Source organism: Pteronotus mesoamericanus, unplaced genomic scaffold (assembly GCF_021234165.1).
Source record: "Pteronotus mesoamericanus isolate MK-2021 breed Mesoamerican mustached bat unplaced genomic scaffold, CSHL_Meso_final scaffold_85, whole genome shotgun sequence".
In the NCBI taxonomy this organism is placed as follows: domain Eukaryota; kingdom Metazoa; phylum Chordata; class Mammalia; order Chiroptera; family Mormoopidae; genus Pteronotus; species Pteronotus mesoamericanus.
The window spans coordinates 19,059,864-19,079,094 of record NW_026555329.1 but is presented as its reverse complement, the minus strand read 5'-3'; the positions used below and the strand labels follow the sequence as shown (position 1 = coordinate 19,079,094).

Below are 19,231 nucleotides of genomic sequence, written 5' to 3'. Positions count from 1 at the left end.
AGATGGTGAAGTGCACAGGGCCCCAGCAGGGGGCTGCTGTTGCCATCTTTTGGCCTAATTGTAAAGAGGGAGACGGCCTTTCTAACAAGGGCCATTCAACATCTGCGGCTTTATCAGATGCAGCCACTGCTAAAAATTACACCGTGGGGGCAAGTGTGCTGTATACGCAGATGCTCCCCTGTACCTGCTCATGCTACCCATTGGTCAAAGCCAGGCGGGGCAGCCAGGGAGATGCAGCCTTGAAATCTGAAGAGGTCAGTGCTCTCTAGGCAGGAACTGTGAGAAAAGGCCAAGAATGGACCCTCAGGGGCACGTGCAGGTGACCACACAAACTCCTCCTGGCGAATGGGACCGCAGTCAGTTTATTCTTCATTGTTTCCGGGAACATCCTCCAGTATTGGAAGACAAGCATGTTGTTATTTACAGCCTCCCCACAGTGACCCTGAAGCAGAGGCTTGAAAACCTCTGTTGTGTGGTTTCAAGTCTGTTAGGGACTTGACCACAGTGGGGGGCAAATGTCCTATACGTGGAAAACAAGGTTGGTAATTGCAGGTTCATGGTTTCTCATTTTATTTGTAATTTCTAATTTTAATTTTGGTATATCATAAATAGGCAAATTTATACAGTCTGATGTTACAGTTAATATGCCTAATATGTTGACTTGCCTTTTAAATTCCTGTGATGAATTTACATTTGTGAGACCAGCATCAAAGTGGATGTGCTTTTCAAGTATAAGTTTTTATTTAAAAAACTTAAGTTCATTATAGAGTTTTGAAAAATAAAGACTTGTATAAATACCAAACAATCATCCATGATCCCAATATCATGGTATTTGGGATTATATATATAATACATTCTGTGTTAAATTCTTACTCTACATTTAAATTTGTATTATTAGGATTTTCCCACATCATCAAATGTTCTCCCATAAGTGATGCTTCTTCACTCTTTTATCTTATGGATCTTTCATGATTTATCCTAATTCCTTGTTTTGGAACATTTTCTTTGTTTCCATATCTTTTTATTTATCCTTTTTCCGTTTTTATTGCTGACACCATTACATGTCCTTCTTCCCCCACTTTGCCCACCTCCACCCAGCCCTCCCCCCGCACCCCGCTGGCTGTCACCACACTGTTGCCTGTGTTGGTGAGTCACGCGTACATGTTCTTTGGCTGATCCTCTCCCTTCTTTCATCCAGTCCTCTCCTCCCCTCTGACAGCTGTCAGTCTATTTATTCCATGTGTCCCTGTTTTCAGGCCTTTTTAAAATTATTATTATTAAAAGTAATACTATAAAAATACCTTTGTTCTTGTCTTTAGGATGATTTCTCACAATAGAGTTATTAAATAACAGAATATGAATATTCTGGGGACTCACGATACTTAATGCCAAGTTGCGACCAGAATGGCTTTTCATGTTGATATAGAAAAGCATTTGTGTGTTGAGAGTGCCCATTTTTCTTTCCCCTATTATTATTAGTCAGGTCGAACCATTTCCATTGAGATAGTTCACAGAGTCCCTGAGGCAAAATGCATGGGTTTTTCAGATGACTTATAGCTAACTATTCCTAGTTCTAAATCAGATCCAAATGTTTCAATACAATGAAGTATACACTGTGACTCAGAATTTCCTTACAGCAATGCCTGTCTTAGGACCACTTCTTATGAAGGCTTTCTGAATTAACTGATGTTTTCAAACCAAAAAGCACTGTGGAAAAAGAAAGTTCTGCAGGAAGTGGTTGAGTATAAGAAAGGGATGTGATCTGGGTACCTGTTTCTCCATGGCTGTGATTTGGCCCAAGAATAAAGATTGCCTAGAAGAACAGATGGGCCTTGTTCTTTAAGAAATCTTTCTTGGATGTTCTAACTCTCAATCCAGCTTTGAGGCAGTAAAGTCAAGGCAGTATACCCGGGCAAGAGCCGATAGGATAACTCTTTCATGTTGCCAGGTGAGTATGGTCCCTACTCTTCGCTAGATAATGAGCTGAAAGTAGGGTCCACATTCTTTTGTGGCAGCTAAAGCCTAAATGCAGAAATACTCTATGGAAAGTTATATCCTTCATTCTCTGAATTGAGCCAGGGACTCAGTGCTCTATAAATATTATTTGAAGTGTACACCATTGTGTAGACAACTGCATGACCTACACCAGGGGACGGCAAACAATAACCCATTGCCTAAATCTAACCACTGCCTTTCTTATAAAGTTTTATTCAAACATGGCCATGGACATCCATTTATGAATTGTTTGTGGCTGCTTTCATGCAGCAACAGCAAAGTTGAGTAGTGGTACAGAAACCGTGCGTCTGCAAATCCTAAATTATTTGCTGTCTGACGTTGTTGTAGGCTGCTCCATGATCTGGACCTGTTCTGTATAACAGAGCTGATTTGCTTTTAGCCTGAATAATCAAATCTGTAGTTTTCGTTTAACGTTGATTTTTAAGAATTGGAGGTTTGTCCCCACCTCAAAAACAAATACCACATCATTTCACTTCTAATTGACTAATTTTCTTTTGTTTTATATGTAACATTAACATATTCAGGATATTGCCACCAAGAAGCAGCTGCGTGGCACTCTTACACAGCATCTTACGCAGTGTCCACGTCACAGCTTTAAATTTCTTTATGTGATTAACATACGTGTCCCAATATTCCATAGCCCAGATATTTTTCATAAGATTATGCACAAAACCTGGGGGTGGGGGTGGATAGCCATGTTGTATTGGAATCTGCACAAAGTCTCATATAACAGAGGGTACCCTTAATTACATTATTTCAAGCAAAAGTACATGTCATACTGTTTGGACAAAGCACTTTAGACTGACATCATCTCAACCAGCCGTACTTTTGGCCAGTTGTGTATCCTCCTAGTAGACTTCAGGCTCCCCTGCCTTGCTCATCCTCAGCCTTTGCACAGTCTTTGGCAAGCAGTTAGAGCTTAAATGTTTGTCGAATACACATGATCAAGCATATACTGGGACTTTTCTGTATACAACAAGAGAAGTACCTTAACTTAATTTTTCCCAAATAGTTAACAAGATGGCTAGCACTTCTATTAAATACTCATTTACCCATTTCCCTCTGGTTGGAGGGCCAGCATTACTAGATGCAAAATTTGTGTTTTTACACTCTGGACTGCTTTGGGCCTTCATATTCTGTTCCATTTTCTCATTCTTTGCTGAAATATTATTATAATGTGTATTAAACATTGATGGAATAAATCATATCTAACTCTTCAGAAACTTTCTTTTCAACTTATTGGAAAACATATGAATCACTTTATTAATTTTCTTGGGAAAAAACTTCTTTGTAATTTTTATTGTAATTACATTAAACTAGTAAATTAACTTGCAGAAAACTGGCATTTTTATCACATTGACTCTTTTAATCCAAGCTTATGGAATATAGCTCTTTAATTCAAGTCTTTTTCCTGATGTCTTAAATTTTATAGCCCCTTATTAGTTACAAATAAGCATCCACCTGTATATAAGAGAAAATCTTACATAGAGTGGATTACTCAAAAGCTGCCACAAAGGTTATATTAGCTTTGATATAAGTTAACAAGGTTTCATTATTTTTCTATTTTCAGAAATGACTTTAATAAGAGAGACTTAATGACTTGCATACGGTAGAAATTACTGTTCCCTGAAAGTTTGTCATTCATTACTCAGCTATAAAACCATCTGTGCCTTTGTGGAGGAAGGTTTTAAATACCTTTTATAACAGCTATTACTCTATTCAGATTTTCAAATTGTTCTTGAGCCAATTTTGATATACAGAGTCTGGCAGAAGTAACGCCTGCTTGAGTGTGGTCGGTGGGATAATAACATGGGTGTAATAATTTATAGTTTTAATTTGAACATTTCACCTAAAATGTCACATGGTGTGCTTGAGTGTGATATTGTTATGTTACAGAATAACGTGCTAATTATTTTGTAATGAAAGATTTTGTAAAAAAGAGAGAGGGTGGGCGTTATTTGTGCTGGGCCCTGTATTTGCATTTCTCAGGAATACATTTCTCATATATTTCCTAGGCACTCATAATCATTAACATATTTTTATAGTACAATTTTAAAGTACTGAAATCTTTAATATCTATATTTAGTTACCCTTTTTATTTTCTTTATTTAAATATTTTCATTTTTTAGTTTTTTTCTAGAATTTTGTCTGTAATGTTATTTTTTACATTCCTATTTTTCTTTTTGAATTAAAAACTACTTATTTTATTATTTTTTACTAATATCTTTATTTTTCATCCTTCTTTATTGGCATTAATCAGTTGTGTTTACTACATTTATTTTTTTATAACTCTTACATTCTGTAAGGCTATAAATAGCTATTTATAGCCTTACAGAATATTATTTAAAGCTATAATTTTTTTCTGCATATTACTTTAGCTACATGTCACAATTTTTTACATTTAGAATGTACTGTCTCTTAGATCTATTTTCTCTTGGGATTTCATCTTTAACAAAATTTATTTAGTGACATATTTCACTTTCTAGACATATGGAACTTTATTTTGTTACTCCCTGGTTCCTGGGTTCTAATTTTATTATATTCAGGTCAGAAAAGATATTCCATATGATAGATGTTTAGAATTTTTGAGACTTTTGTAGCTTAACACAGAAATAAGTTTGTTTAAATATTGCTCATGTATGCAAAAAGCACTCATATTCTATGTTTGGATATGAAATTTATATATGTTTTTCACTTATGTAAGATTTCCATGGGCACGGACAGCCGTGTGGTGGGGATGGAGATGGAAGAGGCGTAAGGGGGGTGAATGGTAATGGAAAATAGGCAATGAAGAGTAAACCAATTTTTTTTAAACTGCAGACTGATTTTATTTTTTTAAATGTCAAAATCCATTATAAAATATTAAAAAATTTAAATCCATTATAAAGCCTCAGCAATTAAAAAAAACATGACACCAGCACAGAAATAATCAAGTAGATCAATGAATAAAATGAGCACTCTAGAAACAAATGTATATATCTAACAATGTTAATATATGATTAAACCGGTATTTCAGCTCAATGGGGAAAATAAGGCTTATCCAACAAATAAGGTGCATGGACCACTATTACTTAAAATAAAACAAATATAGAGCCCTATTTGACACATTAGACAAAAAATATTCAGGTGAGTTAAAAATCATTATGTAAAATCTAAGGAGTTTTAGGAGAAAATACAAAATAATATTTTTCTTACCCTGAAGTAAAATATTCAAACCCAGAAGCTATAAAGTAAAATATTGACAATATGGCTATATTAAACATTTAAGATTATAGAGTAATATACATATAAAAAAAGTTAAAGGACAACTAGTAGAGTAGGAAAGTATTTCCAATACACCTAAAAAAGGGTTAATGGTTTCTTTGTTTCTTAGGGAAAAAGTTCTACAAACAATTAATCAAAACATGGATAAAGAATACCAAAAGGTCATTTAAAGCTTTTTAAAAACAATAGAAACAGGCAAGAAATATACAGAAACAGGTTTAGTTTCAACAAATAATAAAGTAACAATTAAAATAACACATCATTGTCACAATCAGATTAATAAGTATTAAAAATATTGGCAATATCAAGTATTGGTGACTGTGAAAGGAACTGGGTGTTCATAGACTCTTTTTCTTCGTCTTCTTAAAGGAGTCCCTTTAACATATCTTGCAATGCTGCTTTGTTAACAATATAAATACACATTTTTCTATAGCACAGCTTACATTTTATCTTATCAATTAATTCTGAAAAGCATGTTAAATCAAAAGCTACAGGATTTTCCCTATAATCCTATCAATTTTCGTTTTGTATATTTTAAATCTTTGTCATTATCCCCATAAGAGTTTAGGATTATTAGAACTTCTTGATTTATTATAACACCTCTCTTGTACCTTATGATGTATTTTACCCCAAATTCTATCTTACCTGATAGTAAAAAGTCAACACTGCCCTTTTTTTGCTTCATATTTGCTTCACAGCATCTATTTTCTCTATTTTTTTGTTTGTTTTTAGCCATTCTGTATCCTTTTATTCAAATGTGTTTTATTTAGTCAACCTCTTCCTAAACCTTACCTTTTTATGACACTGGGAGTCTTTGTCAGTTAATTGGTGAATTTAACCCATTTATATTTACTTTGGTTACTTTAATATTAGAAGTTAAATCTGCTGACTTATTTCATATTTTACAATTTTAATGCTTTCTTACTGTTTTTTAATCTTTTACCTACTTGCCATTAGATTCAGGAAATTTTCATCTGCTGCTTAAAAGTTAAACATTTTATTCAATTTTTCCAGAGATTTCCCCTGAGTAACTTGCACTCAGCCTTGAGCTATTTTCTCCTAGCAATAAAGAAAACAGATCAATAGCTATGTTGTTACCATTCAACAAAATAATAGCCATAGCATACTCACATGTACTTCTCCTCTCCAATTTTATTGTTTTGTATTTCAGGAGTTCTAGTTAATTATATTGATAGGTATGCCTTTTACAAAATAAATAGTTGCTAGTCACCTACACTTCTTTCCAACTCAAATGGGATTGCAGTGCTGCCCTGATGTTAATTCACCATTGTCCTGATGCTGCTACCTTACCATGTGGAACCAAAGAGTAACTCAGTGGCCAGGATCATCCAAACTGCAGGGCATCGCAATAGATTGTCCCTGATTCACCTTCAGGTGCAGGCTTACCTGGGTCACCTGTGGAAGATTAAAGATTAGTTAGATTGTTGACTCATTCGTGGTTTGCTGACATTTTCTTATTTCAAATCCTCAGTTTTTCCCCCCCAAATATCTAGAAACATCTATGTTCCGTGTCTTACAGTTTCTCACAAGCTTTTTTGTGAACTGATGAATGAGAGACCCTGAAGCCCATTTGTGTTCCTTTTTTTCTTTTTCTTTTTTGGCATCTCTCAAGTTGAATTCAGGAGAGGCAATGAATGCCTTTGTCGGTTTGCCATGTTGTACTAAACTGGAAGTTTTCCCCTACCTAATGTAGTCATTTCTACCTTTTTTTTTTAATTCCATTATCCTATTATCCTTAGGAATGTTTAATTTCTTTTATTCTAATTTCTTGCAGTAAACAAATTTATTATAATATTTTATTTTTTAAACACAAAAGCACTTAACACTATGAATCTCTCTCAGATTAGGCCTTTGACTACATATTTTATTTTAGTTTAAAGATACATTCTTGTCCTGATTTTGCAAATAGTCTATATTTTTCATTTTTACTGTTTTCATTTTCTCTTTGACTTCACTAATTGAGGAAACAACTTTTAATTTGTAGTTTTTGCATTAATTTAATGTTTTCTTACATTGTGGTCAGATAACATTGTTTTTACAAGTTTTGATTTTTTTAAGATAGAGTTTTTATTATAGATTAATATGGGTATTTGTGGAAAAAAGTGATACTTTGTGTATTATACGTTCTGTAACATTATTAACTTTTACTACTTAACTTAATAAACAAAGCCATTTAGTAAAATTTAACATCATAAAATTTGGGTCTAACAACTTTGATTATATATTTCAATGTTCTTTTGAAAGCACATAAAATATGACTTAAAGAGTTTTAACTATCCTTTGTCTGATGTTAATAATCTGCTACTTTTGTTTGTAGTTTCCAGATAAACACACTAGTGTACATGTGTGTGCCTACTTTTAACATAAACCTAACCGTAGCACTTTGTTTTATTGTAAATTTAAGAAATACTATCTTGGACTCTAAGAGAATCTAGCAATTTAAATTTATTGTTTAATTATTTAAGATCTAATTTAGCTCATCCCATTTTATGTTTACATTTCTTTTACACTTATTGGGGTTTTTTTTGTTTTTTTTTTAATTTTATTTTAATTTATTTTTTCAAATACATTTGTCTCTGCCTCCCCCCCACCACTTTCCCTTCCCCCCCTCTCTCCTTCCCTCCCTCAGCTCTTCCCCTTTGGTTTTGTCCATGAGTCCTTGCTATATGTTCCTTGACTTTCCCCTTCCCTTCCTTTTCCTCGCCCCCCCCCCGCCGCCTTCCCTCCTGTCTCTGTTGATTTTCCTTTCAGTGTTGCTCGTCTTATTTTCCTTGCATCTTTGTATTGTTGGTTAGGTTCCACTTATAGGTGAGATCATATAGTATTTGTCTTTCGCCCCCTGGCTTATTTCACTTAGCATAATGCTCTCCAGTTCCATCCATGCTGTCGCGAAGTTTAGTAGTTCTTTTTTTCTTTCTGCTGTGTAGTATTCCATTGTGTAAATGTACCATAATTTTTTGATCCAATCATCTACTGATGGGTATTTAGGTTGCTTCCAACACTTGGCTATTGTAAATTGCGCTGCTATGAACATTGGGGTGCATAGGTTCTTTTGTATTGGCGTTTTGGTGTTCTTAGGGTTATAGTCCCAGCAGGGGAATCACTGGATCAAAAGGCAGTTCCATTTTCAGCTTTTTGAGGAAATTCCACACTGCTTTCCACAGTGGCTGCACCAGTCTGCATTCCCACCAACAGTGTACTAGGGTTCCCTTTTCTCCACAGCCTCGCCAGCATCTGCTATTTGTTGATCTGTTTATGATGGCCATTCTGACCGGTGTGGTACCTCATGGTGGTTTTGATCTGCATTTCTCTAGTGGCTAGTGATGCTGAGCATCCTTTCAAATGCCTCTGGGCCCTCTGTATCTCCTCCTTGGAAAAGCGTCTGCCCAGGTCCTTTGCCCATTTTTTGATTGGATTGTTTGTCTTCTTGGAGTGGAGTCGAGTGAGTTCTTTATATATGTTGGAGATCAAACCTCTATCTGATGTATCATTAGCGAGTATATTTTCCCATATGGTTGGCTCCCTTTTCATTTTGCTGATGTTTTCTTTTGCCGTGCAGAAGCTTCTTATTTTGATGAGGTCCCACTTGTTTATTCTTTCCTTTATGTCCCTTGCTTTAGGAGACATATCAGTGAAAAAATTGCTGCGTGGGATATCTGAGAGTTTCCTGCCAATGTTCTCCTCTAGGACTTTGATGGTGTTGCGACTTCTATTTAAGTCTCTTATCCATCTTGAGTTTATTTTTGTGTATGGTGTGGAGCCGTCCAGCTCTCCCAACACCATTTGTTGAAGAGGCTATTATTGCTCCATTTTATGCTTCTGCCCCCTTTGTCAAATATTAGATGCCCATAGAGACCTGGGCTTATTTCTCGGCTTTCTATTCTGTTCCACTGGTCTATGGGTCTGTTCTTGTGCCAGTACCAGATTGTTTTGAGTATAGTAGCTCTGTAATATAGTTTGATGTCCGGTATTGTGATCCCTCCTACTTTGTGTTTCTTTCTCAAAATTGCTGAGGCTATTCGGGATCGTTTATGGGTCCATATACATTTTTGAAATGTCTGTTCTATTTCTGTGAAATACGTCATTGGTATCTTAATAGGGATTGCGTTGAATCTATAAATTGCTTTGGGTAGTATGGACATTTTGATGATATTAATTCTTCCAATCCATGAGCACGGTATATGCTTCCATTTATTTGTGTCTTCCTTAATTTCTTTTTTCAATGTTGTATAGTTTTCTGCGTACAGGTCTTTTACCTCTTTGGTTAAATTTATTCCTAGGTACTTTATTTTTCTTCTTGCTATATCGAATGGTATTTTTTTTCTGATTTCTTCTTCTTCTATTGCATTGCTGGTGTACAAAAATGCCTTTGATTTCTGAATGTTGACGTTGTATCCTGCTGTTTTGCCAAATTCACTTATTAGGTTGAGGAGTTTTTTGGTAGAGTCTACAGGGTTCTCTATGTACACTATCATATCATCTGCAAACAATCATATATTGGTTTTTACTAAGAATTATCTTCAAGCTTTTTAAAAGTAGTTTCTATATCTATAATTTTCAAAATTAAGAACAAAACAATACCATTTGCATCTTCCATATAAAAGTTTTTAATACAGTCTTGGTTTCTAAGACAAGATTGTTGTTAAAATTTGTCACTTTTTTTTGTTTTCAGTTAGCTTTATAAAATATGGACAACAAATACTTATACTCTCAGCTTACTCAGTTTCAGCTTATTCTGTTGTTGTTTTTCTAGAAATCGTGTCATTATAATCTTTTTAAAGTATTATTTCATTTTCTATTATTTCAGTGTCTGAGATTGTCCTCAGATGTGTCCTCTCATATCAGTGATACCATTTTCTGTGGCATTAAATATGCTTTTGACTTCAAATTCATGTATGCTCTTCAGCCCCTCCAACAAGACTTACTTTTTTACTATATTTTAGTTTCCTTACTCATCATCCATTTCTCATGCTTCTTCACTTTCTCTCCATCCTGGCATTTCATAGTTTCCTTAAAATATCTTTTTACTATAGAATACATCATTCCGACAGATTTACTTACTTGAATTTTCAAGTCGATACTGTTTTTACCTTGATCTGAAGGTATCAGATGCCTGTTTCTCCTTTATTCATCTTGAGATGAGACAAAAACTGTTTTGCATTTGATGTTAGTCAGCAGTAACCCAACTTTTGTGATTATGAATCCCATGCCTAGACCTACATGAGGAGGGTATATCTGTGTGTCCAGCTTCCAGTCTAGTACAGTTCTCTGTACTAAGGGGAGAGATTTCCAGATCTTGCCACTTAGTTCTCTAAATTAAAGGGCGGGGGGCGGGGGAAGATTATTCCCTGCTATCAAAGCAACCACTATGACCACCCTTGTCTACATTGCTCTACTTTGGGGTCTGCAGCTAAAGTCTGCAGCTTTGGGGTCTGTATGCAACGTGGCACTCCAGGCAACTTCCTGCATTCTTAGCTATTCTGGTAGCAGCTTTCTGAGTAACTATGGGGTCCTGAGAGGACCAGAGGGCCCAGCTGGAGGCCAGTTCCTGGGAAAGGCAGTAGAGGCTTCCCAAGCTTCTCACTGGAAAGACTCGAGATCTAAAGCAGTCAGTGAGGGCAGCACCTCTTTGTCTTTTGAGAGGAGATTGGATTGATTTTTCTTGATCCAATTTCATGACTTTGTCATATTTTAGTAACAGTTGTTTTTAGTTTTAGTGTCCATTTGGTTGTGAGTTGTTCTTTTTTTAATGTGATTTCACTGCAGATTTAGTGGGAAGTAGCAAGAGGCTGAGTCAGAAACTGCAGACCAGGTGTTTAAATTGACTACCCAGTGTTTCCGGTCCTCCCCGCTGCTCAGCAGCCATGGGCAGTAGTGCCCCATACAGTTCTATGTTTGTCTTAAGGAAAAAAAAATTGAGTGTAAAAAAATGCATTATTTTACTTAAATCATAGTGAATGTACAAAATAATCTAAAAAAGGTATGAATGCATTAAGACAGTAAAATAAAGTTTTCTTCATGGAACTTTGCATTAACATGTGGAGAAGCTATAAAATGTTACTTACCTAGCAGTAAACAAATATTTGTCTTCAAAGGGACTGTAATTACAGGCCGTCACCTACATCCAGCACCTTCACCATTAATCACCAGCTGATGAGCTCCTACTTAGAGAGTGACCTTGCTGGAGTATCTCACCCTGTGCTACACGCACTGCAATTAGTGTTGTCATTCAGATTGGATTGTCAGCCAGTATGAGTGAATTTTGCATAAGCTATTCCCTGAGAATAATAGTTTTGTTCATGTAAAGATAGGTTCCATATGTAAGGCTTTGAGCAGAAGTTACAAAGAACAATGGCTTAGCTTCATTTTAAGAGCACCAAAGTAGAGGCAAAAAATAGCCCCGATTCCTTCTTTTGTGGAGCTTACACTGTCATAGGTAAGACGGACTCCAAATAATCACAAAGATAATTGTAAAAATTGTAATTCCAATGCTGAAACGCCTTCATGAAGTACACCAGTTATTATTTTGCCCTTCTAAAGTAAGAGCAGAGACTGTTGCTCTTACATGATTGTAAAATGCCTACTACCAGAGCACTTCTAAAATCTTTCCTGCAAAGACAATATTTTTCACTTAAAAAAAAAGTTTCCCATGCTTCCATAGGATAAGTACAGACAATGCAAAAGTTCAATCTTTTTATTTATGATAGTTCATAAGGATGTTTTTATTTCTAGTGCAGTTATATTGGGATTATATTGATTCAGCAACATGAGCACATGTTCCATCTTCACCTTGTTTGAGAGAAATAAACAAAGTACACCCAGCAGGTACACATGCAGAATGTTACAGGAGAGCTACCGTTCTCGGCAGGAATGCAAATGTTTATTTGTTCTGTAATCCTGGGGCGGCTCTCTATGGCATTTATGTCAAAGATGACAGGAGAGATGAAAGCGATTGGTCTTACTGTAAGCTGAAACACACTGACCTAGGATTTTACTTCCACCCTTCCACCCAACTCTTTTCTTCAATCCCAGATTCTCTGAAGGCCAAAAGTTCCAACAGGTCATTCATGCTCTGTTTCTGTTAGCCAATCCTGTTGACTTCCTCTGCCTATAGTGAGTCAGCATGAGCAGTCTTGGGGTGACGTGTGAACCCTTGGACCTGTACTCTGGATAGGTTGTCGAATGTGTGGAAGGAGGACTGCTCTAGAATAAGAAAACAGCCTGTTACCAACTGTGCTTCTCTTGTCAAGCTGATTCACCTCTTTGAAGAGGCAATTTCTCTTCCTCACAGAAGTGTCTCACGCTCACCATGCCAACGTTGCCTGAAAAGTGGGGTTCATAGTTGGAGATGTGACAAATAGGCCAGAGCCAAAGGTCATGTGACCTGGTTTTAGGAGTCATAGATTAATCGGGCCATCTAGGAGCAGGTTTCCCTGGCGTTTCTCCCAGGGTGATCTGGGAACTTCTCTCGGGAGCTGGTGTTTATTAACCTCCCTGTAGTAAGTGTCTTGAAGGTAGAGTCAGTGTTACACTCTTGTATCCTGAGTGACTAGCACAGCACCTGGCACGTAGTCTCATTCAGTAGATGCTGGTTGAATAATGAGGCAGGTGTTTCTTCCAAAGTTCCATAGACAATAACAGCAGCTGGCTGAGCACCAGTTTGTATTCGGTGTCAGAACACTCAGAGACTAGCACAAGTGTCCATGGTTTCCAGGCAGAGTAATCCTTTCTCATCTGGGAGGTGACAACTGTGACATACGCCTCGGGGTTTGTGTGAGCCAGAGCTGGTTCAGATGAAGTGCGTGGTGAAGGGGAGAACCGGGGTAGGGGTGTCAGAACCCCTGCCTCTACGGGAACTTGAAGAAGCCACAGAAGTTCTCTGAGCCTCCTTCCCCATTGTGAACCGTGAGATGAACAGTGCCCAGCGTGCTTCCCTCACAGACTCATTTGCAAAGCTAAAGGAGATGATATAAAAGATAAAGGGTCATGTAGGAAATTTAGTGTCAGTGGAAAAAACCGTGGACTGAAATTTATAAAACCTGACTCTGACCCTTAGTAGCTCTGCAACTGAAGCTACTGAAACACAGTTTCTTTCTCTATAAAATGAAAGAGTTCAACTGGTTTATTTTGCTGTTAATAGTGATGAATTTGTAGAAATTCTTTTAATGTCCATACAGGATTAAAATAATCACATCTGTAATTTTAGGTCTTATGAGTACTAAGAATACTTTGCACGAAAACGTGTGTGCATCTTCTGAATAATGTCTGAATTTCCATCCTTAATTCTGCCTTCCTGGATCTAAAGAGTTTGGCTGCACTTAGGAACACGCCAAGCTTTTATCAGTTCTGCTCACAAGTTCAGCTCTCTTTTGTTACCCATTTCGGTGAGATAGGAGGGGTGGGGTAACTGAAAACCAACTTGTCTGTTGGACGGTTTTACCTAAGTCTGTCCTGCACAGCAGTAGGTTAATCTGGCATATGCATGCACAGGGCTGACTAGGCTGGCTTTGGACGAGAATTTCTAGACTGCAACCATGACAACCATCTCCAGGCTCTCCACTGCATAAATGTCACACCTGGAGCACTTGCACAGGCCTTGTAGTTTGTCACATCTAGCTCTCTCATTTTTCATATGGGAAACGGAGGTCCAGAGATGCAGGTTACTAGAGGCCACAGTAATTGAGCAAAGAAAATCCAGTCTCAACAAGTTGCATGCCATGTACTTGGTTATCCTGTAGGGACTTAACTGCTGAGAAAATAAAATTTGGCACTTGCCCCTAGTTGCAATGTTCATTATAAAATCTGCCCTTTTGATTTCTTGCTACTATTCAAATAGAACCAGAGGTGTTTGTTTTATTTCAGATGTGACATTTTACAGCATTAAGCACTTTTAACTGAGAGGTAATCATATTTGAGTTCTACTGATTAATCTTTCTTAATCTTGGCTGACTTTATAGAAAGCTGATTCCCTGCTAACCACTGTACTGAAAGCTTTTGTGGGTTATCTCATTTAATCTTTCAATAAGGAAGGTTAAGAACTATAAGGAACTGCATTTTACAAGAGAGGAAAGTGAAGGTAAGAGAGGTTAAGTAATTTTCCAACATCATATAGCTAGTACATGATAGGCCTGAGATGAATTTAGTTCATAGATAGGTTCTTGGAGCTGTGGAGAAAGCATGTATAATTAGACCAATTTTACCACAGGCGATTTGATAAAAACAAGAGAAGTTCAATATCTCATCAGCATTATAATGAAACAACGTTCAACAACAAAATGGACATTGAGGACCTGCTGTATTCTTTACACTTGGCACACTTTGGCATCAAGAAAAAGGAATTGATCTCCTTGTCAATAATAATTGCAAGGTTCTCCAAAATCACCGAGGCACTTGGATTTGCTGGGCGCCCAAGTATATTCATCCTGACGTGTAAGATCCCCATGGAAAATAATTCCTTACAGCCATGTATGTGTGCATTGTATGTGCACATGCATATATATATATTTATATTTATATAAATAACATATCAGTTCTAATATCTTTGCCACTTTATTTATATTGGTAGGGTAGATTAACAGTGATATTTATTAGAAGGAGAAAGAGTCATTTCTACATCATCTGGCATGTAACATCTCTTTAATAAATGCCAGTCAAATTAATCCTTATTTTTAAGGAAAATGGCACTGGATCAGGAACCGAAAGATCAAGGTTCCAAGTCCTGGTTTTAACAGCAGGTCACTGTGGGAGCAAGAGCAGGCCAGTTTTTGGCCCTGATCCCCGGTTTTCCATATCCACAGTGAGTCCAGAAGTGTGAGTCTGCAGTAGAGGCCACTCGAGCAGGCCAGCCTGGGCTGCCTGGCACAGTCAGGTCCCAAATGGGTCATCCGGATGAGAGTGCTTCCTCGGTGGAGGCTGTGAGAGCGCAGAAACCCCTAGGAACCAGTGCGGGTGAAAAGAGCAGGAGGGCACAGGCAAGAGAAGTGATGTGAGCTGGACAGAATCAAATGTGAATGTGCTGTGATCAGCCCTCGGGAGGGAGAGGTGTAGCAGTGAAACAGGGCAGGAGCCCGGAGAGCAGCACGAAGGGAGCATTTTGTGAGAAACTTGGGGGGCCCTCAGGCCTGAGCTTTTATTTATTGGCATCTGCAGGTGTTAGATCAACCTGTGCCTGATTCTGACTTCCTCTCTGGTAGCCAGGTAAAAACCAAGGAGATGCAAGTGACACACCCAAGAGAGAGCCAGAGAGCCGATTGTTCTGAGGCACCGTGATCGCCGAAGGTTCACATTTCTAACCTACCATCAGCCAGGTCCCTTTTTCTGAGAAGAAAACCTTAGACTTACTTCATTATAGTAATATTAGAGGTTTATCCTAAATCCAAAATGGTCTGAAACAGATTTCTAAAATAATTTTGTGGCAAACTCACTTGGGGGCCAAAATGACTACCGCTGACAGGAGATTATTTACAATTTCTATACACTTCACTTAGTGGAAATAGTCCTGTGCAAAAATATCTGTGTGTTTGATCAGAGCGTGCCTCCACCGATGCTGCTGTGAGCAAAATGCAACTATGGAAAACGCATCTTTCTACCTTTAAGAAATTGGAAGAATTCTGAATTCCAAAATCATCTGGCCCCAAAGATTTCAGAGAAGAGATTGCCAACCCACATGTTGTTTTCCGTAAATGTTGGTGTATTTATTTATCCTTGAAGGATAGGAATTTATTTATTTTTTTCTTCTTCCTTCACAGATAAGTGCTGGGAGGGGAAAAGAAAAACAAATGTAAATCGGGAGGTTGGGGGGAGGGGTGGCTCTCGTGCTAATAAACTGTAGCTGTAGCTTTTGGGGGCCCGGGTCCTCGACATAAGTAGATATTTTGGAGGACAGAAATGTAGACCTGTACCTTTCCTGCAATTAAAAGATAAACAGATTTCGCGGTGGAAGTGCATCATCCCTTTACAGAAAGCCCGAGCTGTAAAGAGCTGCTCAGCCTAGTGACTCGTGGTACCACAGCGCCACCTTTCTTCCAGATTTGGAATTGAATATTCACACTGCCACTAGCCCGACTTGCGGTCGACAGGACTGCAAGAAAACAATTCTTTGGCACTGAAATCATAAAGGAAGAATTGCAAAGGGGGCAAAAAATGTGTTTTCTTCCCTTTGGCCCCTGAGCAATTAAATTTGTAACTTAATCCGATGTTAGGGAGTGTGGGCCATAGACCCCGCGTATAATTACTTTGTACCTAGTGAGTCATTTTACATACTAGACATTTTAATTTACAACCTGCTGCATTGCAGCACTTTCCTAGGGCTTCTGCTGGGTAACACGATATTCTTTTAGTGTCTGGGGCTTGAAAAATATAGATACACTTTCTTAGTTCCGATTTTTCTTTCTTTTCAATTTTCAGTTGCAAATCAAACATGCAGTTACAGAAGCAGAGATTCAAAAATTGAAGACCAAGGTAAGCACCAGTCAGTACATGGTGTTTGAACAGTACCTTTTAAACTTTGGAGGCTATGAATAAATTCAGACCTAGCAATAAAGGATTTGTTCGCATTCATTTGAAAGAATGCAAATGTCAGATTCACTTCCACTGTTCGATGCATAGAGGAACGTGCCAATGAGAGCGTGCACCCTGGAGTGTGAGCACCACTATACCCCCTAGGGAAAATTGCATGATATTTTAAAAATACATATTTACATATTTACACATATGTGGTTCCCTCTGAGCTTTCCCTGAAAAGTATATTTAATAGTTCACATGCCGAATTACATTTTGAACACTAATTCCTTAGGCACAAGCTGTTATTCTGTATCTCTTTCTCTTTATTTTAAATAGGTTTATTCATTTATTTTTATTTATTCATCAGAAACAATTCATTTTAACATAGCACATTAATTATTTTGTATAGAAAAGTTCCAATTTCTAATAATTAGAGATGGTGAAATTTAATATAATATGTGAATATTTGCTCATAGGTGCCAGATGTTACTGGAAATTTTTAGTCATTTAGTTCACATTATTTAAGTTTGTGGAGGATAAAACAGATCATGATGAAAGATTCTATGTATTTTTAGTTTCTATATAATGCAAGATTCAAAAGGGTATTTTTATTAATAAGTTGTAAGGTACTTATCAGTTCCTAAAATTGTGTCTAGTTTTATCAAATATGTAATTTCAGAGATTTAAAAATATCTTTTGAATTACTTTTAAAACAGCATTCTTTATTGTTTTTATGGTCTTTTAAAAATTAAGACATAATGCCTTTCCCACCACTAACGATCTGTTTTCCTGTTCACATTGAACACTTGTTTGGGTTTTTCCATGTATTCTAAATGGAGATGAATTTACAAGGCTATTTTGGTTAAATGGTATTCCCAGCTAATAACTCTGTAGCTCTTTAGTCAAAACATATCTATATATCATTCATGGTATCAGCTAAGCTCTCTGAAAAATAATTTTTAAATTAGTAGTGGTTGGTAAATAAACAACTTAAATGCAAAACATTGCTTAATAAAAGATGCAGTAAAATCCCAGTCTCATTTTAAGTTGCTATTGTTTCTCGGCATAGGATGGAAGGACAGAGGTATTTTTTTAATTGTTGATTACAGTTAGGGAGAAGGTTCCCCTGTGATGTAAGTGCTTTAACAAAGCTTATGTTTTTTTTACTATAAACATTTAATTGAGAAATCCTATAAATTAGTGTTTTATAGTTTTCTCATTATTATATTGGCATATAATACCCATAGATGAGCTTACTTTACTGCAACTCTATGTCCATTTTGATAACACAGTTTTTAATTTTGAAATGTTTTTGACTACTTTGATTGACTGCAGAGATTTACTTTGTAATGTTTTGCAATATATTTAGTTTAAAATATGCAAAAAACATTTATTTGCTGAATGCTCTATTATTCGTGGATGTCTTAGATTTTGAAAATTGGTAGTTTGTGCTCAATTTGTTTGTGACTCAGCCTCCTTTTGAACCTTAGAAAAAGGCATGTGAAACAGATGAAGCACTAGTTTAAAGGGCAGAGCATTATTGTGAACAAATGACCTTGGACCTCTCACCTAAAGGATCGACCTTGAGTTTCTGTAGAAACAAGAGGGTGGAACTAGTATATTGTCTATTTCTAACAGTTCCTGGGAGAAGTCACAAGAAGCTGCCTTTCTGTTCCATTGGAGGGATTTAAATTAATTCAACAATAATTTATATTTGTACTTACACTGTCTTTTATACTTTTATGAAGATTGGGGTTTATAAGGCTCAGAACATGGCCAGCAAAATAATCAGCCACAAACTATGTTCATGTCAATTGAAATAAAGGATTAAAAACAAAAATAATATTTATCAGATGATTATTATGCACAAGGAGCTATTCCAAGCACCGTGGTGTTAGAGAACCTAAGTCACTTGCCCAAGGTTTAAAGGCCTGTGAGGGGGGCCGGACAGGTGCTTGAAGCCTGGGGGGTGGCACATAAAGTCCATGGTTTTCTAACTGCTTTGCTCTACATCTGAAACTAACACAGAATAATATTGAATGTAAACTGTAATTGAAAAAAATAATTACTGGTGATTTAAAAAGGAGGCAAGGGGGATTAAGAAGTGCAAATAGGTAGTCACAGAACAGCTATGGGGATGTAAAATACAGTACAGGAAATGGAGTAGGCAAAGACCTTATGCGCATGACCCTTGGACATGAACTATGGTGTGGGGACTGCCTGAGGGAGTGGGGGGCGCTGGGCGGAGGAGGGCACGGGGCGGGGGGAGGGAATCAGGACAACTGAAATAGCAAATCATTCCAATATAACTTAAAAAATAAAGTAAATGAAATGGAGAAAAGGCCAACAGTGACAGAGCTGGGATTCAGATTTAAATTGAATGACTCCAGAGCCCTCCCCCTGCCAACCGCGAGGCCACGCTGTGCTC

At 37.1% G+C, this 19,231-nt stretch overlaps 1 protein-coding gene across 1 annotated transcript in view; it reads left to right on the top strand.

Annotated features, from left to right (window-relative positions):
- The window catches only part of PPP1R9A (protein phosphatase 1 regulatory subunit 9A), a 269,005-nt gene that overhangs the window by 203,446 nt on the left and 46,328 nt on the right, over positions 1-19,231 (top strand). The window contains exon 9 of the mRNA XM_054564340.1: positions 16,708-16,761. Coding sequence (XP_054420315.1) covers positions 16,708-16,761 — 54 coding nt within the window. The remainder of the gene's footprint in view (positions 1-16,707; positions 16,762-19,231) is intronic.